This window comes from Malus sylvestris, chromosome 7 (assembly GCF_916048215.2).
Source record: "Malus sylvestris chromosome 7, drMalSylv7.2, whole genome shotgun sequence".
Lineage (NCBI taxonomy): Eukaryota > Viridiplantae > Streptophyta > Magnoliopsida > Rosales > Rosaceae > Malus > Malus sylvestris.
Window position 1 is genome coordinate 1,903,143 of NC_062266.1, and position 17,607 is coordinate 1,920,749.

General features: G+C 37.8%; 3 protein-coding genes and 1 long non-coding RNA gene across 6 annotated transcripts; 1 reads left to right on the forward strand and 3 right to left on the reverse strand.

The window, feature by feature from the left end:
• Positions 1 to 3,812: 3,812 nt before the first annotated feature.
• On the reverse strand, positions 3,813 to 8,515 carry LOC126628390 (phenylacetaldehyde reductase-like). Its single transcript, XM_050298063.1, has 6 exons — positions 8,234 to 8,515; positions 7,427 to 7,596; positions 7,114 to 7,305; positions 6,769 to 6,931; positions 6,443 to 6,623; positions 3,813 to 6,146 (listed from the first exon to the last, which is right to left on the reverse strand). The coding sequence occupies exons 1-6, from the start codon at positions 8,352 to 8,354 to the stop codon at positions 6,008 to 6,010; spliced, it is 966 nt and encodes a 321-aa protein (XP_050154020.1). The 5' UTR covers positions 8,355 to 8,515; the 3' UTR covers positions 3,813 to 6,007.
• A 1,254-nt stretch (positions 8,516 to 9,769) lies between these two features.
• LOC126628403 (uncharacterized) lies at positions 9,770 to 10,799 on the reverse strand. Its single transcript, XR_007625414.1, has 2 exons — positions 10,559 to 10,799; positions 9,770 to 10,103 (listed from the first exon to the last, which is right to left on the reverse strand). It is a non-coding gene; the product is annotated as an uncharacterized LOC126628403 (long non-coding RNA).
• Positions 10,800 to 12,234: 1,435 nt separating this feature from the next.
• On the forward strand, positions 12,235 to 14,460 carry LOC126628406 (uncharacterized). The gene is made up of 5 exons (XM_050298070.1): positions 12,235 to 12,641; positions 13,324 to 13,401; positions 13,526 to 13,625; positions 13,832 to 13,974; positions 14,151 to 14,460. The coding sequence occupies exons 1-5, from the start codon at positions 12,330 to 12,332 to the stop codon at positions 14,358 to 14,360; spliced, it is 843 nt and encodes a 280-aa protein (XP_050154027.1). The 5' UTR covers positions 12,235 to 12,329; the 3' UTR covers positions 14,361 to 14,460.
• Positions 14,461 to 15,206: 746 nt separating this feature from the next.
• LOC126628407 (RNA polymerase sigma factor sigD, chloroplastic-like) lies at positions 15,207 to 17,300 on the reverse strand. Of its 3 annotated transcripts, none has more exons than XM_050298072.1 (3): positions 15,763 to 16,806; positions 15,607 to 15,695; positions 15,207 to 15,345 (listed from the first exon to the last, which is right to left on the reverse strand). In XM_050298072.1, the coding sequence occupies exons 1-3, from the start codon at positions 16,009 to 16,011 to the stop codon at positions 15,342 to 15,344; spliced, it is 342 nt and encodes a 113-aa protein (XP_050154029.1). In that variant the 5' UTR covers positions 16,012 to 16,806; the 3' UTR covers positions 15,207 to 15,341. The 3 variants fall into 3 exon arrangements, 2 of the variants coding, with proteins under 2 accessions (XP_050154029.1, XP_050154028.1); XM_050298071.1 differs by having other exon boundaries at positions 15,208 to 15,345; positions 15,555 to 15,695; positions 15,763 to 17,300; XR_007625415.1 differs by having other exon boundaries at positions 15,229 to 15,358; positions 15,555 to 15,695; positions 15,763 to 15,908.
• Between the last annotated feature and the right edge of the window lie 307 nt (positions 17,301 to 17,607).

Genomic DNA, 17,607 nt, shown 5'->3' on the forward strand with positions numbered 1-17,607 from the left:
TCAAAGACAGCTAAGTCACCCCCACAATTCCTTCACATTGTGGTTTCTTTGAAGCCTAATAACTAGTCTTTTCTATGAGAAGCACTTATGGTTGTGCACTATTAATATGATTATCTTGTAGTGCAATAGCAATGACATCACGGTATATATGTCTCATATTACATACCATTAAATGCATCATATGTGTTCACTAGGACGCAGACATGTAATATTATGTATGCCATATACACGATATCTCAAGCCTTAGTCATCCTCTATTAACGCACATCGGCACATAACCATGCGTAAACTTTACAAGTGAAAAGAAACATCCTTTCATGAAAAATTATTTCACCTTTTCTCATATTTTCTTATCGCCTCTATATCATGCCAAGAGGCAAGAGATATCCATTTAATTTATCAAATACAACCAACTCATGTTCCTTCATAATACCTCACATACATATCCATACCAGTTAAAAGTCATGGCTGCATTCAAATCCAGTACTAAACTCACAAGGGATATCGTTTTAATCCACTAATATTTCTTTAGGAAATATCGGGCACAACCAAACATCGAATTGCTCAGCATTTGTCCACAAATATATATGGGAAAAATCGTCGTTCAGGCTATCGTGAGTCTCAACCAATTGGTTGGAACAGAGACCATGTAATAGATTTCCAATTGAAACTTATCATGATTTACACCCAAACCTTATTTCTCTTCCAATAGAGTTGTAACTTCAGATTGCAAAATCTGAAACAAAAAAAAATGATGCCTTTCCAGCCGTTTTTGTTAGGTTTGATGAAATGATGGAACTTCCAGAGACACGACAGTTGGCAAAACACACCAAGCATATAGAAGACTCATGCATGTGTGTATGCAGTAAAGATGTTATCTCATTCTCAGGTCTTTTATGTACCAGTCTCGTACAATAACCAAGACCCCAACTGTGTCCTTTGGTCAGCCGATGTAACCCTTACCAGGGTTGCATTAGTTTCAAAAGACACTTTCAGACTTCTAGTTGATCAACCGTAACCAACCAAGAATCTAATTCTCCAAACTTCTAAAGGAAATTAAAGAAAAACTGCAAACTTAGAAGCCAACGTGTAAGAGAAACTTCCAAGTATATACATAGATTGTAGACATAACTTCACAACAATATATATGCAAAGCATAGAGTCGCAAGGGTTCAAGTAGTCGAAGTGTCGAAATGTCAAATTTGATAAGGCATGATATATTAACCACCAGGATTTGAAACATTGAATCATGCTTTGCAATAAACATGCATACCACAACCATATATTAATCAAGCTTTGATCTCATATAATCAATACTATTCATATTTTCAATGATAAACGAATATATGTACCAAAATGACAAAAACATGTAATTGAATACCATATTTTCTGTCAACCTTCAATAGCAACTAAATTGAAACTTGTCTTTAGATTGTTGGAAAAATAGGGTCTAATTGCTATATTGAATCACATAGAAAATTAAGACATAAGTCATGCAATTATATAACAAAGTAATACAAGCACATGATCAATTGAATGTTAACTAAACATGATATAATGGATTAGAAAAACATATAATTGGTACAGGCGAACGTCAAACACTCTATCGACAAGTTTACTGCCCACTACGATGCTCATGATTGATTGGCCCTTGTCTCCCAAGATACAACGACCACGTCCATCCTTGTGATAGTAGCACTCCAAAATCACAAGGCTCCAATGAACCACAATTGTGTTGAAAACTCTCATATGGACTCAATGGGACACTACAAAACTCTCTAACAATAGTGCACTATGTGTATGAATATGTGAATGTAAAAGTTATTTAATGATTATAGGGGTCTTCCCCATTTATAGAAGGGGTGTGCTATCCACACACCACATTTTACTTCTCACACCCTCTGTTAATTTCTATCTGTTGATCTTCTTCATTTCATCTGATCCGACGGCCAAAAATTAAAAAGGTGTGTGAGAAGTAAAATGGGATGTGTGGATATCACACCCCTTTATAGAATTTGAGATACCTCTTTAGAAAGCATGTAACCATTCATGAAGATTCAAAAGTTGAAACTATGCATTAAAATAGACACATATTTTCACCCAAAGGCATCACTTCTAATTTCCATTCAATTAATAAATATAATATAATAATATTACTATTAAATTTTCCAACAGAAACTTCACTAATGACCATTGAGGCCCAGTCACCTATGTGGCTGTCTACCGATCAATCTAAGGAACTAAGGCCATCTCCAATCAAAGGCTAGCCAAATGGCTCGTTTTAGCCATCTGGCTCTCCAAGAAATTAATATTTTAATGAACAGTGCATGGCCATATTTCTTACCATCTCCAATCGAGGGGCCATAGGGTCATAGGCCAAACATAGCCCTGTGACCAAAAACTATCTCCAACTGAGGGCCAAATGGCTATAAGGTCAAACATAATTTATTATTTAAATTTAAAAACTACAACTTAAATTTAAAAAGGGTGAAAATTATGTGAGAAATGATGTAGGAATAGTTTAAGTATTTATAAGAAAAAAAGGGGAATTTAAAAAAAAATTGATCCAAAAAAAAAAAAGAGGACAATATTGTCGGATATATCCGACACTAAAGAGGACAATACTGTCAAATATATCCGACAGAAAAAGTATTAATAATGAAAAATCCAGCCCGACCCAGGGCTAGCTAGATTGAACCAGCCGGTTGGCCATTTGGCTTTTTTTTTTCTAGTGGGGCAAATAGCCCGAACCCAGCCAGCTGGCTAGTGGGCCACACGGGACAAAAAAGGGCCAAAGGGCCAACTGACTGACCCAACCCAACCAACCCCAGGTAGGGCCGCTGATGTCATATTTGATTTTTTTTTTTATAAAATTTTTAAAAAAAATTAAAAATTCTATTTTTTTCCTATAACTTACTAAGTCATTAATGACACGCCCGACCTCGATATTCCCCGAACACAAGGATAGGCACGTGCTGGCCGACATCCGAAGGTGACGAAGCCATACGAACATGCACGCAAAGTAATGAACATAAATAAAACTTATAAGATTAACTATAATTAATATGCAAAATGAGGAACGTGTTCAGAGCATACAACTAATCTAGAACACTAAAAAGAATATATATAAAATTGAATGAACAAAGGAGTGGATCCTACATCGAGAGGACTCGAAGATGCCGATGCGAAAGTGCTTTGACACTGGGATTGTACATCTTGATTCTAAGTCCTGAAGAGGACGCAAAACAAATATAAGTGGACCAAGTTGATATATATAATATTCAAACAATTATCAACATATTAACCCCAGGTTTTATGAAAACTCAACAGGTTTTCCGAAAACCCTAGCATGCCATAAAACCTGTCAAAACATAACTCGTATATAGCGTAATCACTAGTGAATGTCCAGTCTCAACTCCAGGCCCTATGCCCGCTTCTCGTCCTTGTGCCGTAGCCAGATGAAATTTCTTCAGACCCTATGCCAGCTCCGTGTCTCTCAGCCCGTAGCTAGAGATTATTTCTCCCGACCCTATGCCAACACCATAAACCTCGCCCATAGGAGGAATAAGGACCACTAGGTAAGTACAAAACCATTGAACATAGTCTTTCCAAACATAGGTACATAAATCTCAAAAACATCTTCATAGTATAAAATCATTCATCATCTATACTATAAAGAAGTGTTTAAAAATATGTTCTAAATATTATATCGTCATGCATCAAATATTCTATAAAGAATATGGGTTCGATAGAAAATATGATATTCCAAAATATTCTAAATGAGCACGATACTCATAATAAGGTAAATCCAATTTACTCATAAAACGTTATCTAAAACATGATCATTAAATCATGTTTTTTATGTATGTATTTCTACTATTAAAACATACATTTTAGAAGGGGTCCACTCACCTTACACCGTTGGTGAAGAGTCGTGCAAACAAGTGTCTCAGTGTGTGTACATGTTTGATTGTGAAACCCAGCAACTGAGCAACAAAGAAAGAAGGAAAGCAAAACACCATCCATTATTCTACATCGTGAAAGCCCGTAAATTCCATTCATGAATGTGTTCTCTCCCATGAGAATCTGTGTAAGAAACAACCCAGAAAATGGATTGAAACTTACCCAATAATATCACTATCAACAACAACGTCATTTCCTTCTTTAAGGAAAGATTTTCCAGAAAACATAAACTCGTCATGCCTGTTTAAGCAGACCAAAACACCATCGCCTGTAGCTCAAATCGAAAAGCCATCTTCATGAAAGTTGTTCCTTAACTCATGATCTACAACATATCCAAATTTGAGATCCATCGGAGCAGTACAACTCCAGAAATTCAGGTATGATATGTGACTGTTCATCATTTGTCTGTCAACCCGTCAGACCTGTTGTGAGCTTCGAAACTCCATTTTCTTTTGCTCAGATCAACGTACTTTCTTCATCGAAGTTGTTCCTCATCATCTCTTCCATAACATATCAAAAATTCATAACGAACTAACGGTTACATACTTCCAGAACTTCGAAACACCATGGCAGCTTTGAAATCTGCAGAAATCCGACCGTCATGTTTGGAGCTTCAACACTCTAACTTCCCTTGCTTAAACAGAAACAGTTCCTTCTTGAAAGTTGTTCATCTGCCCAGTATCTAAAACATATCAAAATTTCAGAAAGAGACAACGGTGCGATTGTCCTAGATGCTTGAAAACCAACCCAGCCTCCATTTCCGCAGGAAACTGGACAACCATGTTATGAGTTCCAAAACCCCATTTTCCATGGCTCAGATCGAGAAAGTTCCTCCACAAAAGTTGCTCATCTGATCAAGAACTATAAAATGTCCAAAATTCAGCTCCACTGAAGAACATAAGAAGTTGCATAAATTTGATAGAAGAAAGGAGACGGAAGAGGGAGAGAGAGGGAGAGATGGAGAGAGAGAGTTGTAGAGTGATGAGAGATGGGAGAGTTTGAGATCAAATCTTCTGCACCCAAATTTGGCGTGGACTCTCTGTAGCCCCAATAAGTGATTGACACATATTAAATTCATAACAACAAAATTTAGAAAAGTTAAGATAATAACTGCGTGTCAATCATTTATTGAGACCACAGAGATGCCACACCAAATTTGGGTGCAGAAGATTTGACCTCGACGAAAATGGGGGACACAAAAACAGAAGGTGGCCCCTTGGCACACTAATTAAGGTTTAAAAGCAACCCAATTCAAAACAAACATCCCAACATTAGTGAAATTACAAAATACCACTTTTGTTCTGTAAAATTCAGGATGGGTTGTCACAATTAAACAACATTAAATAACATTAAGTAACATAAAACAATATTAAATAATATTAAACAAGATTAAATAACATTAAACAACATAAAAATTATACAACATATAAAATATTTAATAACATGAAACTTAAACAACATTTTTAAAAACATTTAACAACATAAAACTTAAAAGCCTACTACATGCTTATTTTGGCCCAAAGATATGCAATAAGATTCTGTTATAGGTACTTGTTGTAGTTTTTAAATTTAATTTGTACTTTTTAAATTTAAGTTGTAGTTTTTAAATTTAAGTTGTAGTTTTTAATTTTAAATAATAAATTATGTTTGGCATTTTGGTCCTAGGTTGGAGATGGTTTTTTGTCACAGGGTTATGTTTGGCCTATAGCCCTCTGGCCCCTCGGTTGGAGATGGTAAGAAATATGACCATGCACTGTTCATTAAAATATTAATTTCTTAGATGGCTATAGGGCCAAAAAGAGCCCTCCGACCCTCCTTCGGTTGGAGATGGCCTAAAAAAGTCCTGACATGAATATTTTTTGGGAGAGGAATGTACCGAAGTGACGCATAACTTAATCTCAATGGAACGTGCATGGCAGCTAGGCCATATTATTTTCTTTGAAACAGGAAACATATGACTTTCATCATCTCTTTGGAGTACTTAAGTAGAAATCAAACTTCAGTTGCCGAAGATGAATTGTTGTCCCAGTTGGATAAATCAAATCTACAAGAAGCCCTTCTCCTTCAGGCTTTCAACAGTGTCCCTCAGAGTGATTTCCAACGGGAGGAAACTAACTCCCAATCCTTTTGCTTTCTCTGAGGATACTTGATACTTTGGGTCTGAAGTATTGCCAATCTCAAATCTGCCAACAATACCAAAAATAAATAAAATATCCCTTAGAAATAGTTCTTGTAATGGCAATGTCGAGCTTTCGGTTTACACAATTGAAATTATTTTTGTACAAGCATCTGTAATTCTTGTAAGAAATTCCTAACTGTTGCATATTTCATTTTCAAGTCCAAACGTTATTATGTCTACTCTATGAAGGAACTTACCTTCAAGCAGAGTTGACCATGTTTAATTCTAAATAAAGACATGACATTATGTGTGGTAAAGTAAACAGGCACAAATTTGTGGTATTCTGCATATGAAACTTACTTTTCAGGAAGCAAAGTGGGGTAAAGTTCGCGTAAAATCTTCAGAACCTCAAAAGTGTCTGCAACATGTCCAACTAAACAATATCTTCCACTTGCTGAAGGAACTTCAAATGCCTGAATGTGAGCAGAGGCAACATCTCTAACATCAACGAATCTGAAGTTTGAAACAGTTGGTTTGGTACCTGAACAAAAGAGAAACGTAAGACAATCAACTGCCTGCATCAAAAAATTAGTGGAAAAGAAAAATGGAAGCAACCGGCTGATAAGGTCGGATAAATTTACGCAAATGTTTTGACACATGTAACTTAGTAACTTTACGAAGTGTACCAGTGATGAGTTTCTGAATCGGCTCCACAGTGAGATTAAGAGTCGGCTGTAAGAGTGGACCAATCACGAACCCCGGATGTATCGTAACTAAGTCAATCTCAATTCCTTTAGCAAATTCCCAGGCAGCCTTTTCTGCTAAAGTCTTTGAGACCATATACCATTGCTGAACAAAAAGAATAAGGCAGACAATACTAATCATTGTTCATCTCTTTTATAATTGCACCCAAACACCTAGTTTGGTGCTAAGATTAGATTTTCTTTCGACTGGACATGGAAATATAACAAATTAACAATGAAAAAAAAGTAAAACTTGAAAAAAGAGATTATCGGAACTTTCATACATGCCTTGTACTTCTCGCAAACAAGTGGATCGGAATACCAAGTTTCATCCACAACTACATCAGAGGCCAGAGGTTTTCCACTCATCATTACTGTAGCCATAGACGAAGTTATAACCACTCTCTTCACAGTGGGAAATTTCACACATGATTTTAGAACATTAAGTGTTCCATTCACTGCTGGGTCAATTAATTCTGCCTGAAATATGGAGAGATGTATCATGTCGGTTTCTACATCATTTGTCTTGAAATTATGTCAGTTTTCTACGCATGCACGCATGCGTGATAGAATATTTGAAGCACAAAGTGAAGGGGCAAACCTGTGGGTCAGTAGCCGAGAATAGTACAGGAGATGCTGTATGAAAAACGCCTTCACATCCATCAACTACAGCATCAAAAGATCCTTCTTCCAGTAAATCTGCTTTGAACAAATGCAGCCTGTCTTTTGCTCCATCTAGTGAGAGCAAATGTTCTGTTTTCTTTGGATCATCTGTAGCATACATGAACGGAGAACTATGAGTTGGACCAAGAATACTACAACCACATTAGATGGGGATATGTGTGCAAGGAAAAGTAGCAAACATTGACTACAGTCATTGCCGAGGGTTCAATTGGCAATTGAGCTATGCCGACCACAGCATCCATAACCGAAAACAAAAGAAGGCAAATACGTGGTTCCTCCAATTGCAAATATCGTCTTACTCACCTGCCAATCACAATTTCATGTGTACAGAAATTGTTCTTTATGTGTTTGTAACGAGTTATTTGTCAAACTGTGATTTAAGGGACAGAGGAATGACTTCTTCCGAGGAAAGAGCCAAGAAGTGTCCAAAGAAAGAGAACACAAACTTGATACGAATTGTTTCAACTCTATCATTTATGCAGGAAGTTTTGGCTAAAAAACTTGATCACTAACGGCTAGCAAGAATGTCAAAAACAGGTCAACGCCTTGCCTTAACTGGACTTCAAGAACTACACTTGAACTCCAGATGAAGAACTACACCGAAAGATCCCGAAACTTTCTTTCGGCCAATGAACCCATATACAAAACCCGGAATTTGAAAAAGAAAATTATCGAGAACTGCTTGAAAAGGAACATGACGTAAGAAAAGTTTAGAAATACTGACTTGGGTCCCGAACAGTGGCTTTGACAGTATAACCCTTTTGCAATAAGAGCTTCACCAACCATGATGCTATGTAACCTGAGCCTCCTGTTACACACACAGTCTTTGTTTCTCCGGTACTCATCTCTCTCTCTCTCCTCTCTCTCTAGAGGTTAGAATTATAAGCTTAATTTGGTTCAGTATTGTGTTTTTCATGGTGAAAAGTCAGCTGGACATTAAAGGGTCAATGTTGGCAACTTGTCTTCTTCAAATCTGAATACTTTTGTAGTGGCAAATCACTGTTTATTATGAACGCTGACTAAACAAGTGTTGGCAGGAACTAAATTTAAATGGCCAAATTGACGATATATGTGTAGTTGCATATAAAGTAAATAAGGCACAGTGTTTATAAGGTTCGGCAAGTGTGCTTATGTATTTGAAGGAGCAGCATTTGTTTCTTTAAGCTTTTCGATAGGTCCAGAATAAAGACGGCTCTTCAAGACACCAATTAATTGGTTTTTTAAGCTTTTCGATCCAATCTAATCCTACATTTGAAAAGGTCTGCACTATTCATAATGAGATACTCCAAAGAGACAATGCCAGTCACCCATTCAAGGTTAACAATATACAATCCTGTTGTGTTTGGCTCATATACTTATGAGTTGGCAACAATTTTGCATATGTAACTTTGTGAATGCTACAAGGAAATGGCAGCAGCCATTTGTGACTTTGTATTTGGCTTTCGGTTGTGGCATGGAAGTCTTCTTTCAAGAGAAGATATGGTGACTGCCACAAGCTAAGTTGGAAGCAAGTAGGTCTTGACTTTGTGTTTGCTTGCATGCAATTGTGCATTCTTTCTTTTATATGCATTAAATGGAAAATGGAGAAAAGGGTTGCACTCTATAGGCTAGGTACAGCAAAGGGGTGCTAAATATGCCATGTGAACTCAAGACTTTTTGGTCTTGGTTGGCATAATTGCTGGTGCATGCCTATAAGTGAAGGCAATAGTCATGCATTGTATGTGCACCCGGAGGAGAATACAGAGAGAAAATAAAGAGTGAGAAACTCTTGCAGTTTTAAACATTAAAATTCGGTTTCCAGTTTATACATAAGCATATTCGGACTACTTTAGCCAAGGAGCAGACAATCTTGCACACCAAGTCAATGCCGCCATGCCGGCCACAACGAAAGTTCGAAGTGCCATCACATTCACAACCTTGGACAACAGATTATACAAAAACAAAGGCAATAATGGATACAAAAAATGTGTCCGCAGGGAGTGTTTGTTTCTGCATATATTTATAAATGGACTACTAGTTTATGCGAGGGAAAGTTCTAAACTTAAGTTAATTTCCCAGCACACCTGTTACATTAGAGACTGACAAACTTGTTGATTTTTTTTCACCAACATTTGTTGGTGTGCAAATAAGTAAGAGTCGAGTCAGCCCACGCCATACGTTGGGCATACTTGGATTGCTTCGAGTCCCTTTATTGTCTTCCAACTCAGAGCGGTTGAGTTGGGATTCTACTTATACATTTTCGACCTGTGATGTCTGAATGTTCAGGATCCAATACAAAGTCCAAACTTCAAATTTCTCAGTATTTAAAACGCAGTTGAAACAAATTCCAAAGTACATTTAAACTTCACAGAAAGGGGTCTCGAGTAAGAGTTTTGTGAAGCACCTATTATTTTCAGTAACAAACTTTGACATAGTTGATAAAATAGGATAACGATAAGTCCAACATGATCCATGATTAGAAGAAGTTCTTCTCCTTCAAACTTTCCACGGTATCCCTCAAAGTCACCTCCAGAGGAGTAAACTTTACCCCCAAGATATGGACTCTTTCCTTGGATCCCTGGTAAGTTGGTGTGAATGGTTTGTCATCTGCACATCTGTGAAGAACAAAGAGACGTTAAAGTCCAAATTATCTGTTACACAAATTAGCAACTATGAATAATATGCACATTACTCACTATACTTCTGACCATTTCACTTGCAGTTTGTACATCATGTTAATGAAAAAGCGAGTTATTAGAAGGTACTAATTGCAGCGTACCTTCATCTTAAACCATTCAAATAGCTCATCTTTTAAACAAGTGAAGACTCAGACTCAAAGTGAAAATGGAAAATCGACCAAAACAAAAATACTGAAAACGGACAAGAATACAGGCAGGGATTCCTTTATGAAATATTTTTCTCAAATACTAGAACGATATAGGCTTGATAAAGATGTTGTTGTATATTAATAGGATCTTTGCAAGCCAGGAGTAACCCAAAATATCCTCAGACGTGAATATTGCAAATAATATACAAGACGGAAATTTTAAAACCTCAGTTAGAAAGGTACCAATAATGCCTGTAAACCTGCTCCATCCTTAAAAGTGCCTCTAAAACTTAGAAAAAGAGTAACATGCAACAAATCGATTGCATTAGCATATCAACTTCTCTGGAAGCTTGAGAGCAGGGAAGAGATCCCGCAGAATTTTCACTGTGTCAGAACAGTGTGTTACTTTTCCAACTAGACAATATCTCCCGCTAGCTGAAGCATTCTCGAAGGCGAAAATATGAGCAGTGGCAACATCTCGAAAATCAACCATCTATTAGTTATATTTGGAAATCTTTCGGCTCGTGCATCAATTAAATATCAACAATGAGACTTTCTTAGCAGATCGTACGGTATCGCAGAGTGCATGAGATTCAAACATGACCTTTTAATTTATGATCACTATATACACCTCCATGACACCCTTTCTCTTTTACAAGAAACTCTAATATTATCGCCAATTCACCGTAGTCTTTATCTCATATATACTAAGGAGTACATTACCCATGTAAAGTGACATGTCAACGTAGTGACGATAATGCCTCCAAACCATTATTCAAGATGTGCTCAAGGATCAGTGCTTACATAATTGGAGACAAGGATTTAATAGTCCACTCGTCTGTATGCACAAGTAGAAAGAGTAAATCTCTAAACTCATGAAATTTCATGGATCCCTATGAGGAGTTTTCTGCACTGATGAGGATTTAGTCGAAAAAATGTAATCTGTGTATTATGCTTCTCTTATGTAGTGGATCCTGCCCTCAAAATGGGTTTTCCAGTAGGAATGATTACTTGATCAAATCATGCAATATATCAACAAGTAATGAAATTTTATAAATACTTGCTCAGGAGTACTGTTTACAAGTTCCAGAACACGTTCCACGCCTGTGTTCAGAGTTGACTGTAAGAGAGAACCAATCACCAATCCTGGATTTATTGTAACAATGTCCATTCTCTTTTGCAAACTTCCAAGCAGCTTCCTCAGCCAAGGTCTTTGAAATCGGATACCAAAGCTGTTGAAGGAAAAATCTTAATAAACACAATGAATATGCACTTAAAGCATGAAATATATAAATCTTACACAGTTAAAATTAGTCATTTACGTGAGGGTATGCCAACAACTAGACCAGGGCCAACAAAAGATGAGCATCAATTTTGTCACGACAAATAATTATTCGTTTCAATTTACATCTAAATATGACATAACAGGCTAAAGAACCCTAAAAGTGATCAAATTTAGGCACATTACAAGGTGAAGTAATAACTAATGCATCTTGGGCAAAGCCTATTTTGTCACTAAAAATAGAATGAGAAGTGCACATGGGTGACGACTCCAGTTCCCTCTCCTCCTCTACATCGCCACAGGCGTTCCTCTTGATATCACCAACAATCCAACCCTAGTCACTATTAATGTCGTTGCCCAGTTGCATGTCAAACTCAAGAGATTTTTCAGTATGTACGACTTGATACATCAAATGTTATAATACAACTTGTGAAAAACTTAAATAAAAAAAATTAGTATACCGATGTGACAAAAAATTTCTACTCAAACTCACCCTTCCAACTTTGGTTAGTGACAAAAAATCCACTTCTTCCTCCGCATTCCATCCAGCATTAGCCCAAAAGTCCCACGTTCCCTTTTTCACGCGTGAAGGCCACTTTCGCTCCCTACCCGCCATCCAAAGGCGCAAAAAATATCTCCATCCTGCAAAACTCCTCCCCTCTCACTCTCTCCCCCGCCGCCCCCCCCCCCCCCCCCCGGCACCGCGGCGCTCTCTCTCTCTCTCTCTACACAATGGCTCTCTTCACTTCTATCTCCTCCTCAACCCTCTGCCTCTCCACCTCAATCCATCCCATCGGGCTGTCGAACACCTCTAAACGGTTCTCTCGTCCCATCGCTGCTTCTTCTCTGAGCTCCCCACCGTCTCCGGAATCAAAATCAACGGCCCCAAAACAAACCGTAGTCTCCTCCTCCACTGAAACTTCACCAAACCATTTTAATGGTGCGTCCTCTAGACCCCCCGAGCCGGCGGGCTTCAACTACGCCCTTGACAACGGCAACCCCTTTGTCCGGTTTGCCCGTTCCGCTGAGTCTTCCATTGAAAGGGTAACTGAATTTTAATTTGTGTATCAGTCACTGTACTTGCTTCTTAATTGTTCTATTGGGATTTTTGGAATTTGGATGTGACAAAAGAGTGAACTTTCCTCTTTCTTTCTCTCATTTTTTGTAGTTGCAGAGGAGGTTCTTCTTAATTTAGGGGCCGTTTGATACCATTTCGTTTACAGTCTTCGATTATGTGACCCTTTTCCGCCATAGCTTGTGTTACCTTTTTGATGTCATGTTGGGGTTCATGTACTCTCTAATGAATTTCTTTCACTTTGATTAAAAGAAAAATAACAGAGGAGGGGTTTGGATAGCTTGGAGGTCCTAGTTGTGAATTTTTCGATAATTGACGGATTAGTGTTTAACAGATTGCTGCTAAGAAATAAGAAGAATCAATAAGTTAGTCCTACTGAAGAAAATGAACTCGTAGTTTCGTTCGAAAACTACCAATATGTCATTTACCTCATGTTGTTAACAAATACTGTAAGCGGTCTGGCATGTATAAACAGCCTATAGGAAACTAAAAATGGCTAGGAAACTACCAATATGTCATTTACCCCATGTTCTGTTTTTGGTTTTTTGTTTAAGAAACTTGTGCATTTTTTTTTCTTTATCTGTTTAATTGTTTTTTTTTAGCGTATAGCAATCTGTTCTAAGCATTCTTTATGTGTCCATTGTTGAACAGACAATATTTGACTTCCGGTTTTTGGCACTGTTTGCTGTTGGAGGTTCGTTGGCTGGTTCGTTTTTGTGCTTTCTCAATGTAATTTCTCTCTTCATATTGTATTTTCCTACCACGAAAATAGACATCCAAGATCTGATTACTATTTCAACTATAATTTTTATATTACCACACATCTGTACATATACTACATTTGAATCTGCAGGGTTGTGTTTATATAATGGATGCGTATAAAGTTTACTGGACTAGTTGTGTCAAAGGGATTCACACTGGACATATGGTTCTACGACTTGTTGAAGCTATCGGTATAATTTTCAGAATCCTATTTCTATAATTGCTTTATGTTTCTGTTTATCGAAAATGCTTTCAAAAGATAAATATTGTGACTTCTGCATAAGAAGCATAAGTCACTCCTTTCTTAACATGGTAAAACTCATCATATGATGACCATATTTCTATGTTTATTTTCGTTGGTATAATCTTATATGTTGATGCAAATCTTCCGATGCAGATGTTTACCTTGCTGGGACAGTCATGCTAATATTTGGTATGGGACTGTATGGATTATTTATCAGTAATGTCCCTCATGATGTGCCTTCCATTGATGATCGTGCTCTTAAGGGCTCTTCTTTGTTCGGAATGTTTTCTCTGAAGGTAATTTTGCTTCCCTTCCATAGTAAGTATAAGCGGAATTCACATATACATTTCTCAAACCTGGATAGATATATATTAATAGATGCTAAAACAATCTTATTGTATCAGAACTATTCCGGGTCTGTATTTTACTTCTTTTACAACATTACCAAGATAAGTGGTTTCTGATTCTGCAGGAAAGACCTAAATGGATGAAAATTAGCTCACTTGATGAACTGAAGACGAAGGTGGGACACGTCATTGTCATGATTCTTCTGGTTAAGATGTTTGAGAGGAGCAAGATGGTACAGATAACCACTGGTTTGGATCTGTTGAGTTATTCTGTCTGTATTTTCCTGTCTTCAGCTTCTTTGTACATCCTTCATAATCTGCACAGGGAAGGATAAGGCTTTCAAACACATTATGTATAGCGTTTAGTGTATGTTAGCTTACACCTTCAAGTGAATATACGTCTTCCAAATTGAAATCAAAGTTTCGCTATTTTGATATCGACTTCCATCACTGGCCAAACCCTCCATGTTTGATGCATGCAACTTATGGAGATCAAATAACACTTCCTAATTCTTACTGTTATTTCATGCACGATGAACCTCGAGGTAGACTCATTTTGCAATTCCACTAAGGAGATATTCCCCAGTGTTAGACGATGACCGCTGCGGTACAATTGTATAACTTGTTCCATAAATTTGAAGATTTGATTTTGCAGGGGTTTTGCGTAAATAATGTCAATACCAGGTTGAGTATATGTTTTGATAGATGAACTCTTGCAACTTGCAGAGCATCATTGCTTCTTACCTTCTCCTTTATCGATTGAGGCATGTAGGTAAGATTTTCTACTGGCCTTGCATGCAGGGGTGTCTCATGTGAGCCGGCTAGATTGTCGTTTTTGTTGAAAACATGCTGTTTCTATCATCCATCAAGAATAATGTTCAAAGTTCATAGCTAGATGTTGCTTGTAACACCAACATTTGATAGAGTTGTTAACCCTGCTGGGAGTTCAGGAAAAGAATTACCGATGCAATAAGAAACCCCCTTCTTCTTTTCTTGTTATGTTATGTACATTTCTCTATCTTCATATTTTGTTCATCAAGCAACAGGAAAAATTATACAATATACAATTTTAGATTGTCGAAAATACTAGTATACTTTGATAACGCAATTCCATTAATCTGAAGACGCTGAGCGATGAAGCATATGTTTTGAGCCGCTAATGAAATTGGCAGTCTGCTCCTGTCGCAAACAAGCTTTACTGTTGCAGCAGGCACATTGACCACTTCAGCGATTTCATCATGAGTAGGCAGCCACTGGAATCTTTGATTGAAGGAATTTTTAGCTTTTGTAATTTTTTGCCATCATACCGCACATGTTTACCTACACAAATAAACTAACCATACTTCTGTAATCTTTCAATCAATGCATTTCTATCAAGGTTATCTGGCAGGAGTCGCATAAAGAGAACTATTTAATTACGTCACTAATATAAAATCTATAGCTCGGTGATTAGGCAACCTCAATCAAAAAGCGGAAGGGAACTAAATGCAACTGTTTAAGAACAATGGTTTGTTAGGTTAGTTTCTCACTGGTAATCTGATTATTCTAGACTTGTTGTCTAGGGCTCTGATAATAGCTTGCCTGATCCACCAGTAGACGTATGTTGATAACTTCCATCCTCGCTCGTGATCAAACTTCTCTGCCCCTTGAACAAGCCCGTCGCTTCCTTCCTGCAGAAATAGATACTTAGTTTCTTGGAGCAACTTACGGAAAGTGTTGGACAGGAGGTGTAGGAACCTGAATGAGGTCTTGAAAGCTTAGTCCTTTGCCTTGATAACTGCTGGCAACAGAGATAATGAGTCCCCGGTAGCTCCTGATGATCCTTTCTTGTGACTCTCTTTTCTTACAAAGCACCTTATCTATACTTCTCGTCTTCATTCCCATTGCCTTGGCTAACTGCTTTGAGGTCGGCTCCTGCTCTTCAGCTTCTACGACTCTTAATCTTCGCAATTCTAATCTTGCTCCCTCCTGTGTCATTAAGGTCATTCATAGATGGAGAGCTAAAGTTAACTTTTCGGCATTAGAAAACTCTGCAAACAAGTAGTTTGAGAACTGTTCTAAAACAAAACACAGTTCTAATTAAAGCTGTTCCTAGTAACTGCATTGAAAACAAAAAGAAAAACTGCAAATCAAAGTATAAATACAGATTAGCAGACTTAAACAACTTTTAAGGTTTATGCAACAGCCATCAATTGAATAATATCCGTCGCATCATTTACAAGGAGCAGCAGATTCGAAGAAAATTAAAACTAGAGGACGATGAATGTTGCTAACTGTAGTGATCATCATATACAACATTTAACTGTACAGTTTAAGAAACATACAGTGTCATCTGGCATTAAAGTTAAATGTTCGGTTCTACGAATGCCTATGAGATGAGAATTGCTTGTACTAGAAAGGCGAGCAAGTAAACGAATTTACAAAATGTAACCCATAGCAAAACTCTATTTCTTAAATAATGCTCTTGAACTTGGTCAGAATCGATACAACAAAGTCTATCCCACTAAGTGGGGTTAGTTGTATGAATCCTAGAATGTCATTGTGTTCGGTTTTGTGTCAAGTCTTGTGTTAGCTCCAAGTAATCTGTCTTTTCTTAAAGTCTCTTTCCAAGTCTTCCTAGGCCTTCCTCTACCCCTTTTTCCCTGAGCCTCTATCTCATGATCGCATTTTCAAACCGGAGCATCTGTAGGCCTTCGGTTCACATCTCTATCTCATATATTGAACCCAACCAACCATTCTCCAAACTCAAATTGGAACAACAAATGATGCATAACAATATGCAGTAGTCTACATCGAGACATAGAAGAACACCCATAAATAATACCATAGAGAAACAAAATGGCAGTTTGGCTTTTCACATGTAAGCGCATAACAACTTTACACCTAACAGAAACGCACTTCAAATCTATACTTCAAAAACACTCTACTTTTCAACAGGAGAGGCACTAAAGGAAGTTCGTGCAGTAAGAATCAGTTCGAACATGGCAGATGGCTAACACAAGGGCTTTTTCTTTGATTGGGCGCGTTGTAGGCTACATTTGGATGATGAGGAATTTACAAGTACCAAACTTTCAAGTAAATTAGATACGAATGAATCACAAAACATTAGATGAAGGGATTTGAAATGCGGTACGTGATGATTACAAATACATAAACAAGGATTCACAAATGACAACTCCTTTCAAGTACCGTAGCACTATATTGTCAGTTTTGGGCCCTGACTATACCCTTACGGTTTTGTTTCACACGAGAACTTCCTACTGGGTCACCCCTCCCCCTCTCCTAATCCAAACCCTCCAACCCTTTTCTCCTTTTCCTTCTTCTCTTCCTCCTCACCACCAACCCACCACTCCCATTCCACTCTCCCTACAACTCGAAGCCTCCACAATCTCATCCCTCACTGCCGCAGCATCTCTGGCCGCCTCCACGGCAGCCGGGGCCAGTGCCAGCGGCTCGCCCACGGCTGCAATGACCAATGCGTCATTGGAGACCTTGATGGCGCCAAATTTGGAGGAGGAAGAGGGAGGAGGGAAGTGGACTTGGAGAGGGTGGTGGGTTTTGAGTGGTGGGATTGGTGGGAGT

Excerpts from the sequence above, each read along its gene's own strand:
- LOC126628407 (XM_050298071.1), bottom strand. The coding sequence starts at position 16,011 with ATGACCTTAATGACACAGGAGGGAGCAAGATTAGAATTGCGAAGATTA. Across the intron at positions 15,696-15,762 it reads GCTTTCAAGACCTCATTCAG|GAAGGAAGCGACGGGCTTGT; the intron begins GTTCCTACACCT and ends CTATTTCTGCAG. Across the intron at positions 15,346-15,554 it reads CTAGAATAATCAGATTACCA|GTAAACATGTGCGGTATGAT; the intron begins GTGAGAAACTAA and ends TTATTTGTGTAG.
- LOC126628406 (XM_050298070.1), top strand. The coding sequence starts at position 12,330 with ATGGCTCTCTTCACTTCTATCTCCTCCTCAACCCTCTGCCTCTCCACC. Across the intron at positions 13,402-13,525 it reads CGTTTTTGTGCTTTCTCAAT|GGTTGTGTTTATATAATGGA; the intron begins GTAATTTCTCTC and ends TTGAATCTGCAG. Across the intron at positions 13,626-13,831 it reads ACGACTTGTTGAAGCTATCG|ATGTTTACCTTGCTGGGACA; the intron begins GTATAATTTTCA and ends CTTCCGATGCAG.
- LOC126628390 (XM_050298063.1), bottom strand. The coding sequence starts at position 8,354 with ATGAGTACCGGAGAAACAAAGACTGTGTGTGTAACAGGAGGCTCAGGT. Across the intron at positions 7,306-7,426 it reads TCTCGGCTACTGACCCACAG|GCAGAATTAATTGACCCAGC; the intron begins GTTTGCCCCTTC and ends TCCATATTTCAG. Across the intron at positions 6,932-7,113 it reads TTGTTTGCGAGAAGTACAAG|CAATGGTATATGGTCTCAAA; the intron begins GCATGTATGAAA and ends CTTTTTGTTCAG.